Source organism: Cloeon dipterum, chromosome 3, assembly GCF_949628265.1.
Source record: "Cloeon dipterum chromosome 3, ieCloDipt1.1, whole genome shotgun sequence".
In the NCBI taxonomy this organism is placed as follows: Eukaryota; Metazoa; Arthropoda; class Insecta; order Ephemeroptera; family Baetidae; genus Cloeon; species Cloeon dipterum.
The window spans coordinates 13182159-13209087 of NC_088788.1; the positions used below are offsets into that span (position 1 = coordinate 13182159).

General features: G+C 38.9%; 2 protein-coding genes across 2 annotated transcripts in view; both read right to left on the reverse strand.

The window, feature by feature from the left end:
• Positions 1-22641, reverse strand: part of LOC135940030 (rho GTPase-activating protein 20-like) — a 185486-nt gene extending 162845 nt beyond the window's left edge. The window contains exons 1-4 of the mRNA XM_065484670.1: positions 22221-22641; positions 8313-8568; positions 7836-8029; positions 3603-3648 (exon numbers count right to left, since the gene is read on the reverse strand). Coding sequence (XP_065340742.1) covers positions 3603-3648; positions 7836-8029; positions 8313-8568; positions 22221-22457 — 733 coding nt within the window. The 5' untranslated portion in view covers positions 22458-22641. The remainder of the gene's footprint in view (positions 1-3602; positions 3649-7835; positions 8030-8312; positions 8569-22220) is intronic.
• A 633-nt stretch (positions 22642-23274) lies between these two features.
• Noc1 (Nucleolar complex protein 1) lies at positions 23275-26788 on the reverse strand. The gene is made up of 7 exons (XM_065484615.1): positions 26676-26788; positions 26231-26419; positions 25758-26175; positions 25375-25698; positions 24496-24964; positions 23965-24439; positions 23275-23907 (listed from the first exon to the last, which is right to left on the reverse strand). The coding sequence occupies exons 2-7, from the start codon at positions 26398-26400 to the stop codon at positions 23316-23318; spliced, it is 2448 nt and encodes an 815-aa protein (XP_065340687.1). The 5' UTR covers positions 26401-26419; positions 26676-26788; the 3' UTR covers positions 23275-23315.
• Between the last annotated feature and the right edge of the window lie 141 nt (positions 26789-26929).

The following is a 26929-nucleotide window of genomic DNA, read 5'->3' on the forward strand; positions in this document are numbered from 1 at the left end:
GGCCACCGGCAAAACGGGATCAAAGGGGAATTCATTTTGAAAGTGGTCCGGAATGCGCGGATTTAGTGATTTATGTAGCAACAGCCGCCTAGTTAGAGGCATTAATGTATTGAAAAATGGCAAAGGGAAGTGATAAATTACTAAATTGCAGTCTTATAAACAAAGGTTAATTTTCGAAATTGCCTTCTTAAAATTATATTGCAGGCAGGAATATTGGCGAGATGTCAACCGGGTTGAACTTTTGTTCATATACTGATACTATTAAAAGTTAAGTTTTTTTAAAGAGTGTTTCTGGAATTTTCATATTAAAAATAAAATAAAATTGATAGCATCAAAAGAATTGAGTACGAGCGGCTGAGAGTGAAATTTTGAAGAGAAAACATTGTGTCTTGGTTGTTTATAATTTTTTTAACTTTATCCCATATGTACTGTATTACCTCTAATTTTGTTAGAGTGGTCTCTAACGCTTTGATTCGATCTGAAAAAAAAATAAATCGATTTTCCTCATCTCACTGCCCTTCTGCCCACCAATTCTGGCGCTCTTGAAATTCAACCGCGGTCAAGCACGGAGCAGAGTAATAAACGTCAAAGACGGCGGTACTTTGAGTGACCCCCGCGGATATATATTAGGTCGGCTATGTGCTTGTATTGTGTGGTGTACTGGTACGCTCGTAAAACACGTATGCATCTCCGCAGGTACACCGGATTGAGTGAACGACTACTGGGCTGTGTGTTGTTCGCCAGCGCGGACGCAAGAAGAGATCTCGCTTTCATCGCCCTCAGCGAGCGCACGATTCTGCTGGCGGACACACCGGGGTCAGGGGGTCGGTTTAATATATATGGCTGTTCGCACGCAGCCGTTTAATATTTTAATCAATGCACGGCCAAATGATAAGTTAATTCTTTGTTCTTCGCATGTGGCTGACTCACCTTTGGCTCATTACCTTTATGGCTTATCATTTTATAATTACTGCCTTTTGGGACTGCACCTCGTTTACTTTCATATTTCTCTCTCTTTCTTCCTACTTTGATTCTCTCCGTGAGAGTAACAATCAATTTTACGGTCTGGAGGCAATTAAAATATAATTCTGGAAACCTCAGTTGCCTTGAAATCTCAATTATTTTAGAATGGCCGGTATGCCGGTTAATTAGAATCCATTCAATCTTTTTGTGCTGTATTTTCACTTGCGATTCCCATTGTGTTGGTGTGAAAAATTACTCGTGTTTGCTGGCCACAAAGAGTCTCGTAAAATTAGGCAGGAAGAAAGGTCACATGTGAAGCACGGCACAGAAGACAATCTAGGCCAGAGGGACAAAAAACAAAAAGTTGAGGGAGCGCAAGAGGTCGCGCGTCACTTTCATCATAAGAAGCCAATTTAAGTGCCATCACGTGGCGCATTTCAATTTCCACGGCGGTGAGCGCGGAAGGCACGAGGAAATTCATTTGGGCAGACACCCTGCATAATCGCGCGGCACGTTGTGCGCGCCTTAATTGTGGAAAGGACCCCCGCACGTGACCCCAGGGTCTCTCAATCTCGGTCCATGTGAGCCGCTCGTGAAAGAAAATATCAAAAAGGCGCGCGTGACTGCCTCTTCTCTGATATTGAAAAGCAGACGAACGTGCAAATCAATCGACGGTGCGCGGCGTTTTGCCTAATGGAGTCAACTAATGGACCAGAGCGAGCGAGCTGGGAGGTGAGATGCTTGATGGCTCCCTTGTTCCGGCCCTAATTGTTTAATTGCCTTCGAGATACAAGCTCCGAATAAGGAGGAAAGTCTTACTTGATTGAGCTGCTCCTGAGTGTGAAAACGAACTTGGTAAAAACGTTTCGAGTTCATTGCATTGTTGCGGAAAACTAAAGAGAATAAAAGCGAGCAAAAAGGCTGTGAGGAAATTTTTAAGAATACGGGATCAAGTAGCCCCTTAAAAAACATCTCATTGCATCTTTAAACAGAAATTAACAGAAAGGAGGGTGGCGCAGTTTCTAATTTAAAGAATTGCGCGTGATTGCATGATTCGTGTGCAGTTTATAGAAATCGCTCTCCGGTTTCCAGCGATATTAAAAAAGCACAAAATTTACTTTCAATTTTCCGCTCTCCCAGAAGTCATTAAAAGGTCCTCTGCAAAAAATGTCCAGTCGGTTTCCGCTTTGCAAATATAGCTTTTGTTAGCGTAATTATTACTTTCCCTGGTTTCGCCGAGTAGTGACAGTGAGCTGCCATTTCGCAGTAATGATGATGGACCACGATCCACCGCTGTTGCCGCTCATTTCCCAGTTCGAATTGTTATTATTATAGCGAGAGAGATATTAAATTACAGTAAAAAGGAAAAGTAAAAATTAGTGCACCAATGCACAAGGACCATTAAAGATTAGGCATGGACGGCATTTAAAATGCACCTCTTGCATTACTTCAATTTCATCGTTTAGACTGAACAAAGGAACTTTCCAAAACGCTTGATATCCTAAATTTTTAGCTACGGCAGGTATGAAAAATAACACAAAGGAAGCGATCTACAAAAAAAAATGTGATCCTTGAATCTAATGGGTCCATCACCGGCCGCGTGTCTTCTCCAGGTACAAATCACTCAATCAGACGACACTTTCGTGTGTAAAAATATGAGGTAAAATTCCAGAACCCTGATCAATCATGCGGCGTTTCGTACGATACCGATCAGGGGCCCCTTCAACAATCAACTCAAATCAGAAGCAGCGTGACTGGTCCCGAAAGTGGCCCACGATCGCTTTCAATGAGGCTGCTCATTGGGGCGGGCGGGGGCGGTCGTGGGATCGTGGAATACCGGCCTGACAACTCCGACGCTAAATTTTTACCGGTGAAAGAAAGAGCTGCAGTTTGGCTTTCAAATTAAAATTGGTCCGTTTCCCTTCATAAATAATTTCATAATTAGGAGAGATCAAATTGTATCTTCATTTATGCTCAAAAACGGTCTTGAGAGGGTTTAGGAGGATATGGTATTCATCTTCAAAATAAATATGTTAATTTGGTCTAGATGTGGAGATTTTCTTAAATTATCCATGCTTCATTCTTGCGTAATAATTACATTTTTAAGATAATCTTAATCTTAATTTGAGTGAACTATTGCATTTAAAATCAATTTATTAAATTGAAACTGGATTTCAGTACTTATAAGACATTACAGTAATGGAACAAATTTCTGGCTTTATCTAGAAATTTATTTTGCTATACATGTAACACATCTTTAAATTTTAACACCATGTGGTTACAACTTTATTCTAAACAATTCCCTTAAAGTTAAATTAGAAATTTTAAAAACAAAAAAATCTTGAATAATTTTGAACAGACTTTATTATTCATGGTTGCATATCATTTAATTTGTACTTATTTGTAGACAAAAAGGTTAGAATAAAAAATAAAGAATTTTCTAATAGCTTGTCATATATATACAGAGGTAATTTTAGCTGAGCTAAAGGCGGTGAACAGCAAAAAGGAACACTTTCACGTTCAAGGCCACGGTCAAAATATTTTCGATGTGGACAATCTGTGCGATCGATCGCATAAATTCACTCTGATGGCCTACATGCACGAAATCCGACACCGCCAAGAGCAGGGAAGATACTCACCAAGTGTTGTAGTCTCGGGATTCCAGGACTTGAGGCAACGCTCCAGCTGAAACAGGCGACAAGGCGCTTCGTTATTATTTAAATCAAGATTTGGTACCCAAAGAGAAATTCGGACACGGTGTTGCAGCGAAATTGTAAGCGAAATGCTTGTTCTGGGTGGATTTTTTGTTTGTTTATCCGGTTTCCTCAGCGCAAGAACATGTGTTTAGATCAATTACGTTGGACATTTTGAAAGTCGCACAACTTTCGGCGATTAGCATACGAAGGTAGAATTTTAACTTGCAAACAAGAGCAAGAGCACATAAGCATTTAGATTCATAACACGAACTTGAAAGTTTTTTGAAAGAGAGTTTTTGTTTGTAATTTAACCACCTTATTGATAGTAATTTTTGCTTTTGGCTACATTGTATGTGTTTAATTATTTTTCTTGTTTTTTTCTCATCCAAGTTACATTGTGCATAGTCAAGATTAAATATAGTATGACGAGATGGGCTATCATGAAGAGTTAGCGGAAAACCGATATATCAGACTGTGTTTATCGCAATACGCCCATTACAAATTATCTAATATTAGCAACAAAATGCAAGAGGAGTGAAAAACATACTTAAAAAGTATAACAAGAGAATGGGATTTTTATTTCGCAAAAAAATATAATAAATTAAAATCACATACGCCCTTATTGTATAAAAGAGTAAAAAAGTCATAATTTTATAGTCATGCCAAGTGGAATACGGATTACTGATGAGTTTTGGGCAGCAGGGATAAAAACGTTAACTATTGTTAATTTTTTTATTAATGGTTTAATCAAACGACTGTCTGAGGACTCAAGGATGCGCTGAGCTGTTGGTCCACTTTCCAGAAGCCAACTTGCAATTTGGCGAAATTAACACGCTGCTTCTCTCTCTTGAACTGCAAACAAATTTATGCCGTTTCCAATGTTGTGACGAGAATCCCATTCAATTACAAACGCGCCGCCCGAATCGAGACAGGCGTTGAAAATCGCGCGTGAAAAGCAGGAATGTCACTTTGGCGTCGGACACGAGCACAATGCGACGGTGCAGACAGAAAAAGGTGCGAAATTAAGTGGAATTATCAGGTTGTTAAATGCAGCGTGTCCGAATTCGCTGGCGGCCAGTGCAGTTGGCATTTTTATATATTCTATTACGCTGTTGCTCGCGAGCCGGCCGTTAATGACATTGCGGGAGTTGGCGTGCTCTGCTTTTTCAGAGCGTGACCATCACGATCTCATCTCAGTCAGTCAGACAGCCAACACCGGCTTTTTGCTCCCCATTATGCTGCTGACCAGCCGCACACATTCTCGCCGCGCGGTGACTTTTTCGCAGTCCACGAGATGATATTGTAGGAAGCATTATACATTTCCCGTTCTTTTCCTCCGCGAAATCTAATGTGTGACTCATTCATTCCCTGCTATGGCCCGTCACACCGTTGAACATTCTGGACCGCACAGAACGTTCTCGGAGAAAGCTTTTTCTGTTTGCGTCGTGATTGCACTTCCATACTCATTTATGTGCACGTCTCGTTACGTGCTCTTTGCACTTCTTTAAATATCAATTTCTTTGAAGCGAAGCGATATCACTCAATCTCATGCTAATTAGCGCATTTTATTATCATTCGCTGGCCGTGAATGAGATCGAGAAAGAGCAACTCATATATAAAATTCAGATTTAGCATTCTATATAGACCCTAATTAGTTTATCTGGTTTATTTAGCATCTGCAGTTTAAACCACACAAGGGTATCATCATCTTCAAAATGTCTCTTGTCTCTTCCAAACTTACAAGTTTGGCAGGTTTGAAGTGGAGGTTCCATAACCTTGGAATTAAACGTTCCTTAAATAAACTAGCAACAAAAGGCTATTCAAACCTCTTTGTTGATTTGAATTGAAATGATAATTGGTCTGTAATTTTCATGCAGGCAGCAGTGAATTTCCTTTTTATGGATTTTACTAGTTTTCATTCCATAAATTCCCCTACGGAAAAAATTGACTTTTAGCTTAATTTACACATCTAAATTGCACTAATTGGGTGGGACAAGGGAACAAAACTGCCCGCGCGCCTGGAACTCGTGAATCTGCTCTTGGGCAAAACGTCGACAAAAGTATATTTGCATTTTTTTGCTTGAGATTTTGAAAGAAAAATTGTTTTCTGAAGAAAAGTATAGTAAAACTTTGTTGGGAGAGATGAATGGCAAAATTTGTTGAGGTGTGTAACCATGCAGCAGTTGAGGCTTCTCCCCTTTGAAATAAATTATTTACTCACTCTAGTGCTCTTATGGTGGTGAGTCAATTACTTGGTGGGCAATTTTAGAGTCAGGTTTTTAACGATGCCTGGGATAGCCCAAAATCGCAATTTTGGTATCAGTAAAGTTGCAAAATTTTTAGAATGATTTCAGTACTGGCCAGAGATTAAAATAATGGAGTATGTAATGAACGATATATTTAATTTGATCGAGAAATCTACTTTCCTTTTTAACATCTTAAAAGATTCTCTTAGCTTGCAAATAATGTAAGATATAACATTGTGTCTTCCTCCATTTAGCTTGTTATTTCAGAGGAACGTTTCCTACAACAACCCAGACCTATCTCACGCATTGATCACTTCTACAAAAAAGCGTTGGCTTTTCAAAGGGATCTGTCAAGAGTTACAGAAATTGACCGCCACGTCCATGAGCGTGTCAACCGAAAATAAATCATTCGTCCAAATATGGGATAGGTCGCGTCGAAGATAATCTCGGAATGCCAGTGTGGGCGCCACATCTGTAATTAGCGGCGGATGGGTAAAAACAACAAACGCGATTGGGTTTGATCTGCGAGAGGCGCAAAATTCATAACTGTATTCTGAAAAAAGCTGCTAGCGGGGTTATTTATTGTTGCGGCTGCGTGATGGGAATGCCACACAATGCGATTATTTATTTTCGCTGCGCCTTTATTTAATTAACAGTCCATTTAGTTCAAGACATGCCTGTTATTAATTTAACAGCTAGCTACGCCTCGACGATCTCGGTGCTGCGCGAAAAACAATCGCGAGTGAGAGAGAGAGAAAAAATACGCGAGCTAGCTATTCTTCTGCCACGCCGCTTTGTACGTCGCTCGAAAATGAAATATCAATGATGCTTTTAACGGTGGTGCCAGCATGAAAGTAAAATTCTGTTCGTCCATTGTCCTTGCGTTTTCCGCGAAAGAATAACAAAATATTTCGAGTGCGTCTTTTCCTCATGTGCTTCTGCTGACGGTTAAAAGTAAAGATGTGTAAAATTATAAACGATTCAAGCATCACTGGTAATATTTTGCCTCATGCAGGGTGCGCTTTTCGCGAAACGGGACACTCTCAGCATAATCAATAAATTATTCAAAGGTATTTGTAATGCGTGTTGCAATTTACACAAAAAATGCGCAGTCATCCTACTGTTCACCATCTCGGGACGAGTTCCATGCTGTGCGATGAAATTACTTTACAAGTAATGCTGTCTGTGTAAAGTTGTATATTTAATTTATGTTCAAAGAGTGATTTATGCACGCTACTACTTCATGTGTTCTCATAAAAATTACATTTAGTCATTACAAGTTAACACGAAGTAACTAGATAATTATATTCAGGTTTCATTACAATTAGGAGAAGTAATACAGGCGTCTCTGAAAAAATTAAATTCTTTATTTTGACCAAAACAAGCAACCATCAAATTATTAATTATTTAGAGAAGTATGTTTTGTGTGACTTGTTCGTTTATGTTAGAAAAAATTCGGTGACATTGAAAATAACGCACACGTGCAATTTTTCTGCTATTTTTTGTAGATGGTTCATTGGAAACTGCAAGTGGTGGCAGCACTAACAAGGCGTGCTTGTTCCTCCTGAGCAGTATGCAACCTGCGGAGCACCAGCTCACGCTAGGTCGTATGCCAAGCTACTCTCGTAACACAAAACGACGCTCCTATATGAGAGAGAGATCTCTGGTATCCGTATTCTTTTCAATCTTTAGATACGGAAGCACACGAATCCAAAATGCGGGTTTTAAAACCTCTTGTAAATCGGGACACGTTCAGATCGCTATCTGCGGGCTAATTGTGGGCAAGTAACTGACAATTTGTCGAGGGAGATGAGATTCTTATGACACCAGCAGACAGGCAAGTAACGAGATGAAACGCTTCGGCACCAATGCAGGTGTTCTTAATAGTTGAAAAAGAGCGAGTTTTAATGGAAATGAAAATTTGGCTTACCTCTAGACACCTCTGCATGCTCTCCCGCTGGAAGTCTTGGAGCGTGCCAAAAATCAAGTCTTGTTCAAACGCATTCAGACAGCCTATTCTCTGCAGGGGTTTACCGTAAAGCTCGGTTGCCGATGCAAGAGCTTCGCAGAATTCTTTTTCGCTCCAAAGAAGTTCCTCTGCGAGATAGAGTCTTGGATCCAAGGCTGAAAAATGGCGAAATTTTGAATAGTTAAATGCAATTAAATGTGAGGTGTAGCATTCGTCACAAATATGAAAATCTGATGGCACTTAATATATTGAATTTGTCAAACGTGTGCGAGAGCAATTTAATACTTCTAGATACACATTTTAAAACTAGAGTATCCATCACTTTGAGTTTTAAGAAGCATTTTTTATATAATTTAAATTTTGAAAGCTATTCCATGTTTTAAATTTTTAATTTATTATAATAGATATAGAATAAAGGGGTGGGAAGTAGAAATTTACCTGCTTGGAAAGAGTGGCTCGGCTTGGTTTCAATTAGAAGAATGTCGCCTTCTAAACAGGAAACGTCGACTTGCTTGTCGACTACGGCCCGCGACCCTGCTAAAAGGAGGGTGTACTTGGTGCCAACAGGCGTCCCATTGGGATGGTCGGGGCTTCTTTCGTAGGGCGCGGGCCCATGCGAATCCGCCACAAGTTGAAACTCGTTGAGGATCGGGCTCACCAAGTTGTGTATGAAGTCACCGCTACGGGCCGCCACCTGAAAGAAAAGGAGACCACTCGTTTTACAAGTCAGCTTTGTCGCAAGGAATACATTTTTATATAGTAACAAAATAATAATTCGTCAAAAATTATTTGAGAGTGCTAAAGAAATTTATCTTACTTAGCTGCTCTATAATGGCTCTAATTAATGACAAATAGTTTGTAAGCAATTTTATAAATTAATAAATGTTCCTCAAACTTTTAAAATAAGTCAACCAAGAGTATAATCCAATATGTCAATTTTAATATAAAGCCCAACCAATTCAAGAGATTTATTCGAATTAGGGGTCAAGTTTCAATTATTATTTTTCTTAAGTGCACATAAGTGATTTAAATGATGGAACAATAACAGTGGTTGCAGTGCTCGTTAAGAACGAAACGCTAGCATCTCGCCGGTAAGAAGAGATTATTTTTAGAGCTGAGTAAATAATAAGGTCAATTACTGCAGCAATTACTCGCGTAGCTATTGTTCTGTTGGGCGGACTCGAGCTAAGCACACAAGCCACCGACGGAAGTCAAATGTCGAGAATCACATTTTCGGTGCTCTCAGTAAAAGAGGATGCGCCTCATTGTAAGCGTCCAGACGCATGATTTTTCTGCTTGCCAAATAAATTATTTCGCGTAAAGAAAAAGAGGAAACGGGCGGTGAAGGAAACGCGACGGCTGCCGCCTCAAATAATCCGCGCGACTGGAGCTGCTTTATTCATTTGAAACAATTTGCATTATTCTCGGTGGTCTCCGCTAGCGTAGGTGTCTATTTAGGCCAGCGAGTTCTTTATTGATCTACTCGCATTTCAAACGACATTTCCCGCTGCACGCAAACACTGGAACACACCTGCAGAAGGTCAACTCGTTGTAATTTGTCCGCGATTGCTTCGAAACAGCTCACTGACTGTGACCTGAGAGTGACAATAAAAATTGTCCATGCAACGGATCGGGTTTCGATCGCGCGTATGAAGCGAAAAGGTGGACTTGTTTGTGGATAGCGTGGAGTTAAATTGAAGGTAACTCCATAGTTCATAAACTTATCAATTAGCAAAATTGGAGGCCCTTCTACGGACTCTCACATTGCAAAAATTCCGTCTAACTGTAAGAAAAAATATGGCTTCGCAAATATTCAAGGTCACGCAAAATGGGCTGCGTTATGATTATGATACGGAAATGTCAAAATAAGTTCAAATATTATGACAAGAGTAATAAAATAAACAAAACGATTTTATTCCACACGCATTTATTCTCCTACCTCCCTTGTTGCCGTACTTGCCAGTATATTGTTATTGGTGGCTGACAAACTTGCTTTATTATTTGATTATTTTATTTGAGGATTAAATTATTTCCCTTTAAAGCTCGTCCGAGTTGTTAATTAATTTATAGCTCTAAACGGAAGCCAAACAAGAGCGATAATCCACTCGAAAAAATTAATCGAAATGAATTTTTAAAGCCAATTAGGTTTCCATATCAAGTAAATGTGTCCGAGCCAAACAGCAATTTTGATGGCCAACATTAGTTTCGAAAAAACTCGTTATGAAAATATCACACACCTCATATCAGGCACCTATATATACTGGCCTGGGTGCCACGTAATATTCCATTCCGGATCTGAACAGAGTCTTGTGAAATGACAAAAATATCTTCTAGCATCAAAGGATCGAGTTTCAAGGATTCGTCATCTGGGCCCTATGCTTTTCGTCTGCATTTCGGCATTGGCTGCGGAAAATGATTCAAGTTTATTTGAAACGGAAGGTGAAATTAGCCTGTGTGCGTTTTTGTTACGAGCGGCGCGACAAGGGTCAGCGAGCAATATGAGCGCGTTTCGGTGTAGGCGCTATGCAAGCGTGAGCATGAGCACTGCGAGAGAAACAAGCGCGGCCCGTTATTTTCTCCTTTGCCTTTGCTTTCTTCGTATTTCGCACCTCATCATAATTCATTCGCTCTCCGCATGCAGATTAAAAGTGCAACCAGAGTATTTTAGCATTACTCTAATTTCTCACCACACACTCGTTGGATTTCATCGCAATGACGCACTCAACGAACTGTCAGCTTGGAGCTTTCTGCTCGGATTTTTTTCCGTTAAGCTTGTTGAGTAATTTAATTGGTGTAATTACCCGCAAATTAACAAATTGCAATCAGTACAATCATACATAGTTTTCTTTTTTTTTAAAGATAATTACGAAGAAGAAAAACAAACAAATTTAAGCTAAACTTCATGGAGTCATTTTATTAAAAGTTGTACAAATTCATTTCCAACAATACTTCATGAAATTTCAAAAGGCTAAAATCAAATTCCACAAAGCAAGTTTAAAGTAACACAAATTTACTTTTAGATTGAGTTGCAACAGTAAAATTTTTTAATTTAAGAAAACTGAATGGCTTTAATTATATGAGGAAAAATCAGACGTGACGTTCTCGTACTGACATTGTCTCGAACGTGTTATTTGATTTTTCAATTTTTCCTCATACAATTTTCACTAATATCCAGATTTAACTTTCCACACAGAGTAAAGCCACTCAGTTTTTCTTTAAATTAAAGAGTAAACGTGCAATTCTTTCTTTGTTTTAAAAATAAATTTTTACTCGACAAGAAATCACGCAAGGAAGAATTGAGTGTCCAGTTATCATATGGTCACACATTGGCACACCACTCAACTCTGCATTTGAACTTGATGGCGATACTGACGGTCGGCGATGAAAATGCCAATAATAGATTGTGACCAGCAATTCAATTAAGGCGTGTTCTCGAGCCAATAGCAAGTGAAATCTCGAGAGAGAAATTGAACACACGTAATCAATGGGAAACTTATTGTATCATCGTAGTGAGTCGATTTTGAAATTTAATATCTCTTTTAGACGGCGGAGGATGGAATTTTATCTAACAAACGCACACACCCGCCGAAAGTAAAGTCGAGAACCCTAGACGTTGTGTTGCCCTTTTCCTGCTCACAGAGATAAAACTTTACGACAGCCCTCTCGGTACAAAGAGCAATCAAACTGGAATACAAGGTGGGAGTGTGGCCAAACGAGGCTATTGCACACGCAGCAGATGTCATTTGAACTGTTAAATTAGACAAACTGAACACAAGAGTTACATGCGTGGTACAGTTAGACGCACTGCACTTATAGCAGGGTGGGTCATAAGTCACGCTACACTACCTTCTCATTACGTTTCACTTTATTGCAGCTCGCCACTAAACGCCCTGATGAACATGCAGCTCACAGCCAAATGCACTTGCTCCGATTTTGCGACGAATGCTTTTTTATATATATTTTCACGCGGAAAATGCAACACATGGGTATCAAAGCATCTCCAGTGCTGCTGAGGTTGAACGCCGTGAATTTTGCCATGAAAATTTATATCTCCTTGTGGGAGAGTGAAGCACTCAGCGAGCGTGAAATTTACATTTTGCGTAAACAACGAAGACGAGCAAACGGGCGTTACCCCCGTGCCGAGTCAATACTATTTTTTGCTAAGCAAGCATAAAAGTACTTTTCTTTGATGCACGGTTGAACCAAGAAAATATTGAATGCGTTGTTCCTCGTTCATCATTTCAGAGGATTTCACAGAAAATGAAACAATAGAATATAAAGTGTTTATTGATTCAATAAATGGTTACTTTGAATAAGAAGATTAAATATCCATATGCAATTGAATGAATTCTTATATTCTGGTCATATCTTTCGGTTTGGAATATTTAAAATATTTAATGTCACTTTTCAAATTGGTTAAATATTATTTTTTTAAATTCATCGTCATTGGTCATTCTACGAGCAATCAGTTCACCCAACATTACATTAAAAAAATAAATAAAAAAAACAATAAAACGTAGAAAATACACCAATTAGATAAAAAAATAGATTTTTAAATATTTCCGACTTGTTATTCAAGAAATAATGTCTTCAATTCAAATAATAAGGAAAATCAGGGCATTGGAAAATTTGGGATTTTCATAGACATTTTTGTAACAAGGCCCAAACTCTATTTTGTAAGTTGTTAATTGCGTTGCCTGGGATAACCAAATTATACTTTGAAAACCCCAAACAGGTTGCACATCTGCATGCATCATCACCAGAGCGAATTTTATGCAAATCCACTCAGCACAGGAACAAAAGCCAAATTTCCTGTGCTGAAGAGGCGGCGGCGGCGGTTTCCTTGAAGGCTCTTGTTGAGAGGGTTTAATTGTAATACAACTTTTTGCGTAATTAAACCATTCGAGAAGAGAATCGCCCTTGAGCGAAGGCCATAATTCTGAACAATGTTGCTATCGCATCGCACCGGAAACTGCAACAGTGCACCGCAGCCGACGTCGCGGCGTGTGTGAGAACCCGACTGGTAAATTGTGCATGAGCCCGGCGAGTTGCAAGCAGACGCTGAATTGGATATTAGACGCACTTTGTTTTGTAAGCTGCGAAAATAAAGGCGTGCATATGATTTTCAGCTGTTGTAAACTCAAACAACAGTAACAATGAACTTTTATGTATGCCACGCGCGCATTTGTATATTCTCTCTTTCACTGGCTGCCGTTGTTGGGAAAGTAATGAAAACAATTAATTGCATAATTTGCTGCTTGTTGAAATGAACACTCTTAATTTATACTGTTCAGCGCCAAAACCTCGTTTAACAACTCAAAGTAAGTATAAATCAATTGAAAATAAGTCGCATGAAAACATTTCATTTTTTTATTGTTCCATCCATGAGATCATCAACGGGGCACATCTGTGAGTACACACAATCACATAAATTTTATTTAGAAACTATTTTGTCTGTCTACCAGACGTGTTTTAAAAAATATGCTATGGACAAGCAGGTGACAACAATTAATTGGTTTCGATTGATGCATTCCAATTTATCAACTTGAATAATACTACCGTTGGGAACGTTGATGTTCTACTTCTTTGTTATTAAGGAGAAAATATAATCTTAATCTACGCTCAGCTATGCAAATTTTGTGTGAAACTCTGGAGATAAACTAAATGTACTAATTAGCTGGCACCCAATTAGTAGAATGGTTTGAATTAATCAAACCCGTTCAAGACAAGGTGTGCGAGCAAGCTGATGCTTTGAAATCAGACGTGGGTGCGTGGTTATTCTTAAGCTAGGATTTTTTACTAACTGTACTATTCACTGATATTATTGAGCAACGTGTAAGCGGGTGAAATATATTCTCATCGGAGGCCTTGTTTGACGCACGACCAACTACATGGCAGCATTTTAGAAATGGTCAAATTATTAACCCGTGACCTAAATTCCGTTGACGATTTATCTGAACTTTTATGCAAAAAAAAAAACTAATAAAGTGCGCATAATTCCAAGAGTTCTTCTGTAATAGGAGCAAATTAGTTCATACTGCGTCCACTTTAAATGCCAAATTAAAAACATGCTGGTCAAAATTAAAAGAAAAATCACCAAACTAACAAATAAAAGAAACGAGAGGATTTCTGCGTGATTATAGCCGCTTAACTTTTTTCTATTCTCTAATTGTTTCTATACAAAATACGCAAAAACACAAAGGAGAGGCGCAGAGAAAGTGTGAACAATCTACTCGGCCTAGTTGAGCACAAACAAGCACTTAATTGCCGCAAAAACGACACTCAATTTCCATATCCATTGCGCGGCAGACAAAAACTGCGATTGATCGACGACGACACTTCGATTCCAATCTTCTCCTTGCTCACCGTGAGAAACAGACAAGTGCAAATGTATTTGATCCCAGCAGATTACTATAACAACCGCTGCGCGATTTCACTCCACCCTTTTGCTTCCGGCGAAATTAATATGACAGCCGGTCGTTTAGCCGACGGAATGTCAATAAATCCATTTCATTCGATCTCACACCGCAGTTTCATCTTTCTGTTCAACTAGTATACAATACACGCAGCTTGAGGAGCGAAAAGAAAGTTGTTAAGTACGCTTGCAAACACGGCATTTCGCGTTTTCTTTTTGACAAGATAAATGCAAACAGCACACATCAAAAGTGTACGCTGTTCTTGCCCGTACCCGCCCTCTAAAAATAAGTGGCCCAGTTTTCATTCGGTGAATGACATAATGTTTACAAAAATAATAAAAAGGTAATTTAGTTTGTTGAATTTAAAAATAACCATTGGTTCGATAAAATGTGATAATTTAAAAACAAATTTCATCATTCCATCAATTTCATTTAATTTCCTACGTATAATTTTCCAAAAGGCGTCAAAGTGTCTGTCATGTAGGTGTTGGTATGAATTGTAATTTCATCCACGTCACGCGATATATTTGAAGGGGCGCGCTGCTCGATATCATTTCATTCAAGTTACTGTGTTTTGCATCAGTTGGGAGCAGTGTCCGATTTCCAGCAGAGGCGGGTTTACTGTACAATGACCACTTTTGTATTATGCTGGACGGTGAGACGCAATTTTTAATAAGAATAATTGTATATTGCAAAGGTTTATAAAACGCAAAAATCATGATAACAGGTAGTTTGTTGCGTTCTATCCTAGATACAATAAACCGAACAGACACCATTTGTGAGCTCTCATTTAGAGGTGGACCACATCAGATAATTGGCTTTTACTACACAGAATCGAAGTGTTTCAAAGGAATTTTCTTAAAATCGGAGACAAACACCATTCCCATGTCTCCAGAGAACATAAAGGGCTCCAACTCTATTCATTTGTATATTATGTTTACTTCTAATAGTTAAAAGGCTGTGGTTTTGAGGCATAAATAGAGAATCGCGCCTTTCAAAGCGCATGAATGAAAGAATTGTTTAAGTGGACGGCGTGAGAAAGTCGACGCAGAGACAAAATCGCGGCGCTGCAAAGGCAGCCACGTCTCTTATGTAAGCGCATATGGGTAACAAACCCATTAAATTACAATAATATTTTAACTTTTCACACTGCTACATTTGTAATCAACACGTCGTGAGTGCGACTTTCACTGCATAAAACTATAAAGTGGACATCTGGCTGTGCGCCCCGGCGCGATGTCTGTCAGACCCACATTGAGTCATTATTTCAACTTGAGCATGCTGGCATCCATTGAATCGACTTTCGATACCTTTTGGCAAAGAATATACGCTTACTCCGTTTTTTGCGCCTCATAATATCAGGATATTGTTTTATGATTTAATTTTTTGAACCCTTGACTGCATTTTCAGAATTTCCAGAGCTTGCATAAGCTATAATTTCAATGTTACTCTCAAATGAAGGTTTCTCCAAATAGAAATTTTATGAAACAAGCATCTTCTAGTTACAACTAACATCCTTTTTAGTTTTGTAATTTTGAGATGACAAAAAAGAACTATGGAAACTTTCTGATTATTTAACCCCTTGAATAGTCAAGACCTGAATTTGTTTGGAATTGCATTGCACCCGTTTCAATTTTTTTAAATGATCCAGTTTACTTGTGCAAGGAGTAGTTCTATAAAATAAACGGAAGTTAATCGTGTTGAAAATGCTTCCTTTCAACAATACTCTTTTGCGGTCTCTGATTACAACAAATTCAATCATCTGAGAACAATTAAAAATAAAAAGCGCCGTCTAAATGGAAGCAGCAGTGAACTGTGGATTCCGCAGAAAATTTCTCCCGAAGCGTATTGCGCAAAACGACGCGTATTCACTAATTAAAAACAGTCTGCTCTACGCGAACGCGGCTTCAAAAATTGTGCGACTCGCGCGACACAGCTTTCAGTCAGTCAGGGCCTGAATATTTCACTAATGGCACAGTGTCTTGTCGTTTCATATCAGTAATTCCCGCACTACTTTCCCGTCCGAAACCGCACTCGCAGTTCGGAGATACGACAACAATACGAATTCATTTTCAGTGGCCGTGTCAAAAAGATCAGCCGCCGTTCCATAACTGTTGGTTTCTTCAGCCATCCGTGGAGCATCAAATCTTTCAGCTGTTGCTATCAGCATTTTAGAAATTTAGAAGTGATTTATGCGAACAGTGCTGATTAGTGGGCACTAAATATTCTAGAGTTTTGTGCATTCTCTCACACTTGCAATTTAAATTAAATTTTGGAAAGAATAAATTAATGTAGAATATTTGAAAGAAAAAAATGAAAAAAATAATGGTCGATAGCAATGAAGGCAGAAGAACACAAGTGTGTCATAATTATTTGAGTTAAAAATTAATGCAGCCTTCAAAACAGTCTAGTGAACTCTATTTTTTCCGTGTTTCCACAGAAATTTCCTGCTTAACTATGTGGCTGCTGGCTGCAGCCCTATTTCATGAGCTAACATAGTTAGAGCTAACATAAATAAAAGTTTGTTAACAAATTTCATAAAACATAAATTAGGGTTCCATCCAGCTACCGAAAGTAGTAAGTTAAAAATTCATGAAAATAAACACATAGAGGAATCAGCATTTAATTTCAACTAAAAAATGGTTTTCTACAAATTCTATCTTGACAAAAAGAATAAGCTCATAATTAAATTAAAATTTCTCGCCAAATGTTATGTATTTCATGAATAAATATTTTAAAATTTAATGCTTTGAAGTTTGAAAATTGACTATTAAAAGTAAAGGAAATAACTACAACAAATAAGTTGCCTTTAATCCAAATCCGCGCAAAAGCTCGAGCGCACCTTTAGGAAATCGGTGTCAACAGTTACGTGCACCCAACTTCATTTGACGGCTTCACAAGCAGCACAGCATCAAAAATCTGTTCCGGAAACAAACAGGATTAACTCTTGGTATAAGCTGTCTTTAATTCTACGTGGACACACCTTTTGTCGTCTCTCGAAACAAATTAATTTGCGTCCAATGAGTCACGGCACGAATGGAATCAATGAATTGAAAAGTTGGCCGCCTTGGTTTCGGCTGCGACTAGGCCGCCAGCTAGGACCTTGCCATGTGGCCGCCGAATGCTGGTAACGGTCAACAGTTGCTGCCGGCAATTACATCACACGCGGCGTGCGTATCTTTCGTACGTACGATATTCAAACTAGTCCGCGCGCGCGCGAGACGTGGCTTTATTGACCCATCTAATTTTTAATAACGCGGCCCTATATTCAGGTGGAATGATAATAATTCGCCGACTGAACTGGATCTCTCTATTCTGGCTCGCATCTTGATGCAATTACCTCCTGTTTTTGTTGATTTGCTCGAAACACGCACCGGCAGTAGGTGATAAGTCTGGTGGTTCCTCAAAATACTCTGATGCAATTATATTAGTGGTTTTGCTAAAGATCATCTCCTGGTAGCCTGATTGTTAAGTATTTTGTCGGGTCGTGGCATAGTTTCGAATTTCGCATGAAATATATATATTAAACAAAAAAGTAGTTTTTCTCACCAAAAAATTCATCCTAGCACATTTTTTATATTCACAATAAAAAATAAAATTAAAGTGTGAGTCTCTGTTTTCTCATTTTTTTATAATAGTAAAAAATATAAAACTGCGACTAACTTTTGAGATAAAATCCAGATGTTATCTGAATGGACGAAAATCCCAATGACAACATAAACATTTATGAGGCCAATGTCAACGCACGCCACCTGCTGTTTCACTTTACGTTTCACGGATGAGCTTTTGAATCAATGTACCTGCTTTTATTTGAGTTTTCCTTCCAGGGCAAAGATCAGCTAACAGGAGCACAAATTGTAACGCTATAGCTAATTACGCCGGTGGTATCCTGCTTTATTGCTTGTTAGCGTAAGAAATTACTCCGCAATAAAAATATTTGTGGCTCCTGGCGAATGCACAAAAGGAAGCTTGCTTTCCTTGTTTCAAAAGTCAATCAAACTTTCTAAACTTGCGGGAAGACACTAAATTCATTTATCCGGCGTTTTCTTTAAGAAAGAAAATTGGAGTTTGATTGCATTCAGGTGTATAATGGTCAACTACACACGAAATGAAAACAAAAAATCAGAGCTTAAAATCTTCAGCAGAAGTAAGGGCTTCTTCTCGCATTTTTCATCGAGTGACTGCAATTTTCGCAAAAATTTCTCCATAGGTTTAATTTGAAACCTAAGCCTCATTCTAAACGGGCAAATTATTTCATTAACTCTACGAACTCTACAAAAAATACTTAACAACGTTAAGATGAGAGTTTGTAGAAACTCCACATTAAAGACGAACAATTTGATCTTGCTTTTAGAAGGTGGCAAAAAATTGGGAGTCATTGATGAAATTACATAGTTTCACCTGCGACGTGGAGAGATTGAACGACATGCTATTGCTACTAATGTCAGCAGCAGCGACGAACGCCAGGCTAACCCTGACGTCTCCTCTCTATTAAATTTACGCCTCTCGTTTATTCAAACAAGCCCTCTAGTCAGCAGCAGACTTTTTCGTCTCGCCGCAGCTCTAACAGCCTACGACTAGGAGGCGACGTGTGTCCTGAGGCTTGTCCAGCAGCAGCCGACCGTCGAGAGCAGAGGCCTTTGCATGGCCATGTATGAGCAAAAAGATTCTAGGTCAGTGGCTGCGTGTCGGTGTGTCTCCTTTGGAGGGAATTATAAATTTCGCACCGCGCCGTGAATTAGCGAGAAAACGCTAACGCCAGCAGCGCCAATTTCACGTCACCACCGCTTCGTGCAACGAGTATATTGCAATTGCAAATAAGAGCATGTGTTTGTTATTTGGACAATTATTTTAATATTCTCCGTTTGGACGAGTGAGTAAAAAGAAATTTCAAAAATCCTGATTCTAATTTTAAAAAATTGTTTTTGACAATGGTCAAACTAATTATTGCTGTTTCTGATGATGAAATATTAGGGTGTTCCTTTGTAATAAATCTGTTAATTCGTTTTGACCCGAATAATTTTCGATTGATTACATTCAGAAAAATGTATTATTGGTCCTTCAGGTTGATTTTTAAAATTTATAGTTTGGCTCAACATAAAAATCCCCGAATCAAGCAATCCCGTTGAAAATTTGGCTGGCTTCAAAACAGTTTACGCATCAGAAGCAAAAGTGGACGGAAACGTCGTGAGTATAAGCCAAGAGTCATGTTTATGGATATCAAGAGGCCTCGCTAGACTCAGGCAGGCGCCAAAGAAGTGCCAGAATAAAACAAACTGTGTGAAATTGAAGTTGGCAACTCGCTAGCAGACACTTAAATTGTTATTTTACCTGAATTAAATATTTAGTTTGTCAAAGCATTTAACTTTTTTCATCACGTCAAATTTTAACCCCAAAAAGAAATCCTCCATTGTCTGCTAAGGATGAGCTTAACAATAGCTCATATTTTAAATTTCACCCTGCAAAACAGACTAGTTTTGAGGAATTTCTTTTGTAACTATTAGGTGAAAAATGGAGATTGAGATAGCAATCTGTGGCAGCATCAAAAGAGTCCAGACAGTCGACGCAGAGTGAAAATCACGCACGCGCTACGCCTGAAATGTACTGTTAGGGAGACGACGATTTCGCTTAATTATTTCGGTGGTCTCATCTCTTTCGCAATTAGCTAGCCATATAAGCTTGCCCGATCAACAGTCCTTTGCAGCTTGTATTCTTTCTCCCTTTCCTTGTGTGCATATTAACGCGAGAGTGCATACGTATTATTTCCGAGGGAACTGAAATTCACGAGCGCTCGTTGAGAGGAAATCGATCCGAGTCGTGAAACAAGTCGATATTCAAGAAGTTGTTTTTCAATTTCTGTCATACTCGTTTGAAATCGGCAAAAATGCACGCACACACGAGCCAACAGAAACTTGATATTGAGATATGTTTATGATCTGCCAATTATACAATTTATGCTTTTGCGCAACGTCCTTCCACCTTGTGAATAAAATTTATGGCACAAGTGTGTACTTAATAATTATATGACAGGAAAATATACTCTGGATTAATTAATCTTTAAAGTAAAAAAATATACACATATAATGAAAGAGATATTAATCAAATTTTTGGATCAGTTAATTATACAAATTTAATGGAATACCCAAAATACCTTATTTATTATTTTGGAAAACACTAGACACTATATCAATCTGAAGCAAGTTTATAAGCAAACATAGTCAAAAATATTTTTTATTTTGACGTATTTTTCCATCTTTTTGAGCACAACCAGTAAAATTGAAAACATGAAATAAAGTTGAGAAGTGTCCCGAAAAACTATTAAATGTCAAATTAAACAGCTAGCATTGAGTATGTAATGTTTTTTGCTCTCTCAGGGGCGTGCAAATTGATTTTAAGGCTTTAATTTAGCCCCGTTTTTTTCCATTCACCCCCGTTGATGTGGAAACGTTCGACTGGCTGCACTAATTTTCGAGCAAAATTGATTTCACCAGCGCTCAATCGGTTTGATTGTCTCAATCAGTTATGGTAACTTGCAGGCGGATGAAATGCAGATACAGTAAAGTCGCAGACGTGGACCGAATCGGGAATGGAGCAGCGTGTGCACTTGTTGCATATCCGTCCAAGTCGATCGCTACTGCTCGCAATGAATGGCGAAAAAAAAGCGTGCGCTTGTTCTGCGCGTTGTAAATAAACGCGTCGTCGGACAAGCGACTTGAAGATCTTGTTTTCCAACCACTCTGATCAATTCCGAAATGTAATCGGCAGACGCAAACAGCACTTTGTGCGTACGTGAATCAGCGCTTTGTTGACAATTGGCTAATACGGCCATTGGGAAGAGTTCAACTTTCTGAACACAAATTAGTCCAGCTTTGGCAGGCACAATGCAGCCTTTTCATTTGGAACAAAGGGGAAATCCGATTGTGCAAAGCGAAATCTTTAAGTCTAAAAAATTAGAAACATTTGTTACACTGACTGAGTTGTTTCGCAGGAAGGGCGAGTGGCGTGTTTTACAAGACTTTTTCTTGTCTGGTTTTTATTTGTGCCCACAATCAATCGTTTTCAAATAAAACGTGATTCAAACTTTCTCAAGACGAGTAATTGCGAGATAATTTGACTGTTCAAAAATTTCCAATTTATCAATTCTCAGTCACCAATCCGTGCGTAGTCAAGAATCAAAGAGAAGAATCATTTTTGAAACTTAATTTCTCTTTTAAAGAAACCATTCAAAAACAGTTCATTCACATATGAGCCGAATCTTCTCAAAAAGGAGTAGCGGCGCTCTGTTATAATAAAACTTCTTTACTGTCCGTGCTATTTTAACCCTGGTCCCCTCATTAAGGCGAGGAGTAAAATCTGTTTCGGAGCGTCTATTAATCAATAAGGTTCAAAGTGAGGTGGTTCTATTCATTTCGCCAATTAAGAGCCACCCATAATTATATTCTATCCTCCTTACACCACATTGTCTAACATCACGTGTCCTTTAAAATAATTGATGATTTCAATTTTCTGATCTTAGGCAATGAATCAGAGATCATTCAATCCAATTAAAAATAATTTCTGGACCCATTTTTGTAAAAAAAATACGCATGCTCTTATTGCGCGTCAACAGGCCTGAAAAAATATATCATTGAGAGATTAAATTTTATTATTAAAATGAGAAACGCTTTGTGTTGTAATTAAAATAGTATTTATCAATATCAATTTATTTACGCAGTTATCAGTAATTTAAAATTGAAGATATATGTATACACCGAATTTATGCATGTGATTTTCCTCTTTTAATATTCAACTCAAACCTTTTTAAGCTTTCAAGGGATTGATTGGAGAATTTACCTGTCAAATTAAAAACTTCGTCATTTAAATTTTAAACTGCATGACGTGCATCACTTTTTCAAATATTTGTGGAATGATTTTAATAACTGGCACGTACCAATCGTTGCGTTTTGTCGGGCGCTATGATGGAAATTTCAAAGGTGCGCGAAACGTGTCGCACGCTGCTACTTCTGGAGCGGCCACCTTGCTGTTGCTGGTTGTCACTCGTCCGAAATTTATTTTGAATCAGCGACGGCACCTTTGCCACCATGGACAGCCGTCGGGACAGCTTCCGTCCGATTTTGGAACGTTTGGAGGCTCGGCCGACGGCGTCAATTGCACTTCCGAAATCCATTGTCACGCGCCGGTCAATTTTCCTGACACAAGAGTGTTCCTGTCACTTGACGAAAGGTGAATCACGAACGAGAAAAATGCACACAATCCATGTTTTCAGGGTTTTGCGAGCGGCACTATCACGATCAGGTGAGATACACACAGTAGCACCGAAGCACAGAACGCGACTGCTGGCTGGTGCTTGCTGCCGTGCTCGAAACTCGAGACCAGACCATCAGCCTGCATCGCATCGCTCAACTCAAACGCCGCGTAGCCAGACCAGACACAATAAATTGGTGGGGAGCAGTGCGCGTGCTTTAAGTACAAGTAGACACAATTACCATTAATCGCAATAAATTTAAATGCTCACCAGATTGGAATTTACTTTTGCGTTCCTGCCCACCTCGAAATTTACGTGGAAAATAATTCATGTCTTAAGGAGCGATAATATTTAAATTTTAAGTTAGCAGAACTATAAAATCCTTCCTAAAACAAATCACTCTCTGGTCTGCTCCAATTATAAAAAATATTATTTTCTGCAATTCTTGCCCAGCAAACCCAGGAGTAAAAATTAACTGTAGGACGCAAGGATTTAGATTTATATATTGATCAAAAAAGATATTTCTGGTGAGCTATGTACCTATTTTACTAGACCATTTTATTCAAATCTAGCTAGTTAAAATATAATTTGAAATAACAAGTATTGTATACGAATTCATTACCATCATGCTTGAAAAAAGAGGAGTAAAATTTCTATTTCCAAGAGTAATAACCTAGCTTTTGAATAAAATAAATTTCTTAAGTATGTCATTGGTTCTGCAGAAAAAAACTAAATGGAATGGAAATATTTATGATTTTATTACAAAAACAATATTTATTCTTATTTCGTTTTTCTCTTCTTGCCTTTGCCCATTATCATCGGCCCTTTTGCCTTTCTTTTGTTTCCGCCTCCACCCCACGGGCCTCGCTCTCTGTTCTGCTCCCACTTGAGCTGCTTTGCATGGGAATTATCTGCGTTTCTCACTGCATGCGATCCAGCAGCATTGTCATCAATGCCTGCGTTCTGCAGCATTTCAGCAAACTCTTCGGCAGAGGCAAAGTCACTGGGCAGTCCTTCTTCATCGCTAAAATCGCCATCTTCATCGTCGTCATCCTCATGAAGCACCTGCCTCTTCTTTGTCTTCTTTCCCTTGCCACTCTTTTCAGCTTTCACGACATCATGTTCAAAGTCTAAAGACCCTTCATCGATTTCTTCATCCTCCTCCACTTCATCATCATCATCATCGTCGTCAAGGTCTTTGCGATTTCCAAATAGCATCTTCTCAAATTCTTCACTGTTGACGCTCTCATTGTCACTTTCGTCCTTCTCTTCCTCCTCCTTCTTCTCAGCCATTGCCTGCATTTTTTTCTGCATGTACTGATACATGAAGAGATCCTCCTTGGGAATCTGCTCCTCAGATATATTTAAAAACCTGCGACAAAGAGAGTCATTTTAATATTTAAATCGCGTTAATTCTGACTCGTCTCACCTTGTGCTGTCAATCCTGAGAGACCTGACGCCCTTTGGTTGATACTGGCTGGTCCTTGAAAACACTGGTCCCTTTTGCGCTTCCTTTTTGGGATTTTTGAAGGAGAATCGATCCAGGAACCTTGCTGACGAGAAATCAACAAGGATGTCTCCAGAGTACTTGATGATCTCTTTGTCTAATAGATTTTGTGCAAACAAAGCCACAGTGGGGTGGTAGTGGCTGGCAAGTAATGCCAGCTCCCGCAGGCCAACCTTTTCTGCCTTGCTAAACAAGGGGTTGCGGCTGAAAGGCTCATATTCATTAGGATCTGAGTTCTGCGGCCTCCGCCCTTGCTTGTCTTCAACCCAAGACCAAGATCCCGAGGGCTTTGTCATTTCAGGCTTTACAGTCTCTTCATCCTCATTCAGTTTCACGTCAGTGTATTTTTCTTCCTCGTCATCATCTTCCTCAAACTTTACCGTGCCGCTCTCTTCAGCTAGAGAACAACATAATTGAAATTTTGAACACTTTGTGCGTAGGTGTTAATCTTACCTTTCAACTCCAAAATTATCTGATCCCTGTTCCTGCAAATGACCTGAGAGACCAAGTACAAAATGGAACAGGCCAAATTGCTATGCGCGCTGAGAGCTAGTTGCAGCAGCCTCTTGACATATGCCTGCACTCTTGCTGGCTTACTATCATTTTTCAAGGATTTGTAGACAATGTTGAGGAAGAGCGCCAGGTGTTTAGTCTTCAGGGCTTCTGGGTCCAGCATTTTCTTGTACAGGGCGCTGTAAAATCTGTCTTCGATGGAACTGGATGCCTGAGCCACCTGATGCAATAGACATAGTGCATGCAGGGCAACTCCAAAAGAAGACACGTGGACAAGTTTGTGCAGGGTGTCCACATGGTCAGCCAAGGTGTCAGAAAACGAGTCCTTCGCATAAGGAAAGGCTCGCTTCACACCACTCAACAGATTTTGCATCATCTTAGAGTCAAGTTCCCCCTTTTTGATGCAAGCCTGTAGGCAAAACAATAACTTGCTTTTTTAATCAAGCTTAATTAAACAATTATGGTTTGTCAAACAATCGCAATTTTTCTAAAAACACCATCCTGATCAATAACCATCCAAAATTTGGCCAAAAGGATGTGTTCAACTAATTGTGAAAGTAATTGAACCTGTATTCTGTCTGTGTATAAAAATAAAATTTTTGGCCTATAGGCTCGAAACAATCTTAACGTTGCAGAAATTAGACTTAAATTTATATGTTTGGGTTAATGCATAGCTTAATGGAGCCAGAAAAAACGACTAAATAAGAATTTTACAGTTAAAAAAATAAGACCATGGTAAGAAACTAGGAAGCAAAAAACATGTTAAAACTGCAAGATTGTGGTACATAATTGATTAAACAAGATCTAACAAAATTTTACCTTGAAGAGACAGAAGTACAAGTTGATCATACTAGATGCAAGATTCTTGTCCTCTAAGCTCAAGTGGAACTGGATAAGGAAGCAAACTGAATAGTACTGAGCCTTTGGTTGGATGTTGGGTCTGAATATCATTTTTTCCACTTCCTCAAGTACCACAGGCTGCATGTTTGGGTGCTTTCTCAGCACTAGCTGCAAGTAATGGATTGCTTTGCTCGCAACCTCCTGATGAGGGTCTCCCAATTTGTTAACAAGCTGGGCCAGTAGCAATTGTTCTTGCTCTGCATTTGCAGCAAGCAATTTACTCATGCACCCAATGGCTTTGCCCTGAAAGGTGAACGTTTCTTTGATTAAACTGAACAACTGATTTCAAAAGGTCAGCATACCTTGATGCTTTCAATGGAGTCCTTAGAAATGACTTCCAATGCCTTGATAAATGCAATGTAAAACTCCTTCAATCTGCCTTCAAACCACCAATGCAACAAACACTTGTGTTGCAAGGCCTGGTCAAGTTGTTCCAGAATGTGTAAAGGTCTTGCACTGAATGGCACTAGTTTTCTGTCTGGCACAAGAAGGTCGTTCAGCCAAAGCTCAACTAAATTCTCCATGACTTGTAAGCACTCTTTCTTCTTCCCGACTTTTACCATCGACGTCAGGTTGTTTATCAAGGCTAACGAATGGATTGGAGAGTTCTGCACTTGTACAATCTGAGCTGCTACTTTGTCAGCCAGGGTGCCTTTGCTCATGATGGTCTTCATCCAATTGTGTTGGTAACGATTGTTGCCATGCTGTTTGTTATTGTACCTAAAAATCAGTGTCATTTATGAACCCAGTCCAATTTTGTTGAATGTGGTCATACTTTAAGACTTCTTCTGCAAGTAAGTTCTCAGCTACTTTGCTATACTTATATAGCAAATTTTGGTCCAAATCTGAGACGTCGTTACTGGTTTCAACATTTGGTTCAGTTTGGTACCATTTTAGTGGTTCATCAGTGGGAAGTCCAAACTTATTGTATTGGTTGGACTTCATCTTGATAGTGCTGGCTAACCTGAGAAAAAAATGCGATTTAGTATTCAAATAATATTACTAGTTAAGATGAAAGTCGAAGTTCATAAATTTATCTTGTGTAAAATATGTGTAGATATACAGAATTATGATACATAAAATGAAGACACGGACTCTGTCTATATGTAGAGCTTGACGCAAGACAAATCATATGATATTTTGTAGAATTGAAAGCACGGTATGAATGATATCAGCGGAAAATCTTCTTTCTCAGACTGAAGATAGGGGGTAATACTTGCCTATTTAATTTAAGTGTCGATCTTACTGCGACTTTTATGACAAAGTTGTGAAGGAAAATATTACAGATTATGTTAAACACGTGGAGAACATGAAATACGAAAACAATCGACCGTGGGCGTGGTTCTGTTGTGGTGTTTTGAGGCTGTTCGGCAGTGTTGCCAACATGGCAACAGAACCTAACCAATCACTTTCTTTGTTAACCAGTAACCAGATTAAATTTAGTATTTTTCTGTTGTCAGCGTTGATTTGGATT

Coding starts and splice junctions, on each gene's coding strand:
- Noc1 (XM_065484615.1), bottom strand. CDS start 26,400: ATGAAGTCCAACCAATACAATAAGTTTGGACTTCCCACTGATGAACCA. Junction 25,699..25,757: donor ACTCCATTGAAAGCATCAAG/GTATGCTGACCT, acceptor TTCACCTTTCAG/GGCAAAGCCATTGGGTGCAT. Junction 24,965..25,374: donor TGTACTTCTGTCTCTTCAAG/GTAAAATTTTGT, acceptor TTTTGCCTACAG/GCTTGCATCAAAAAGGGGGA.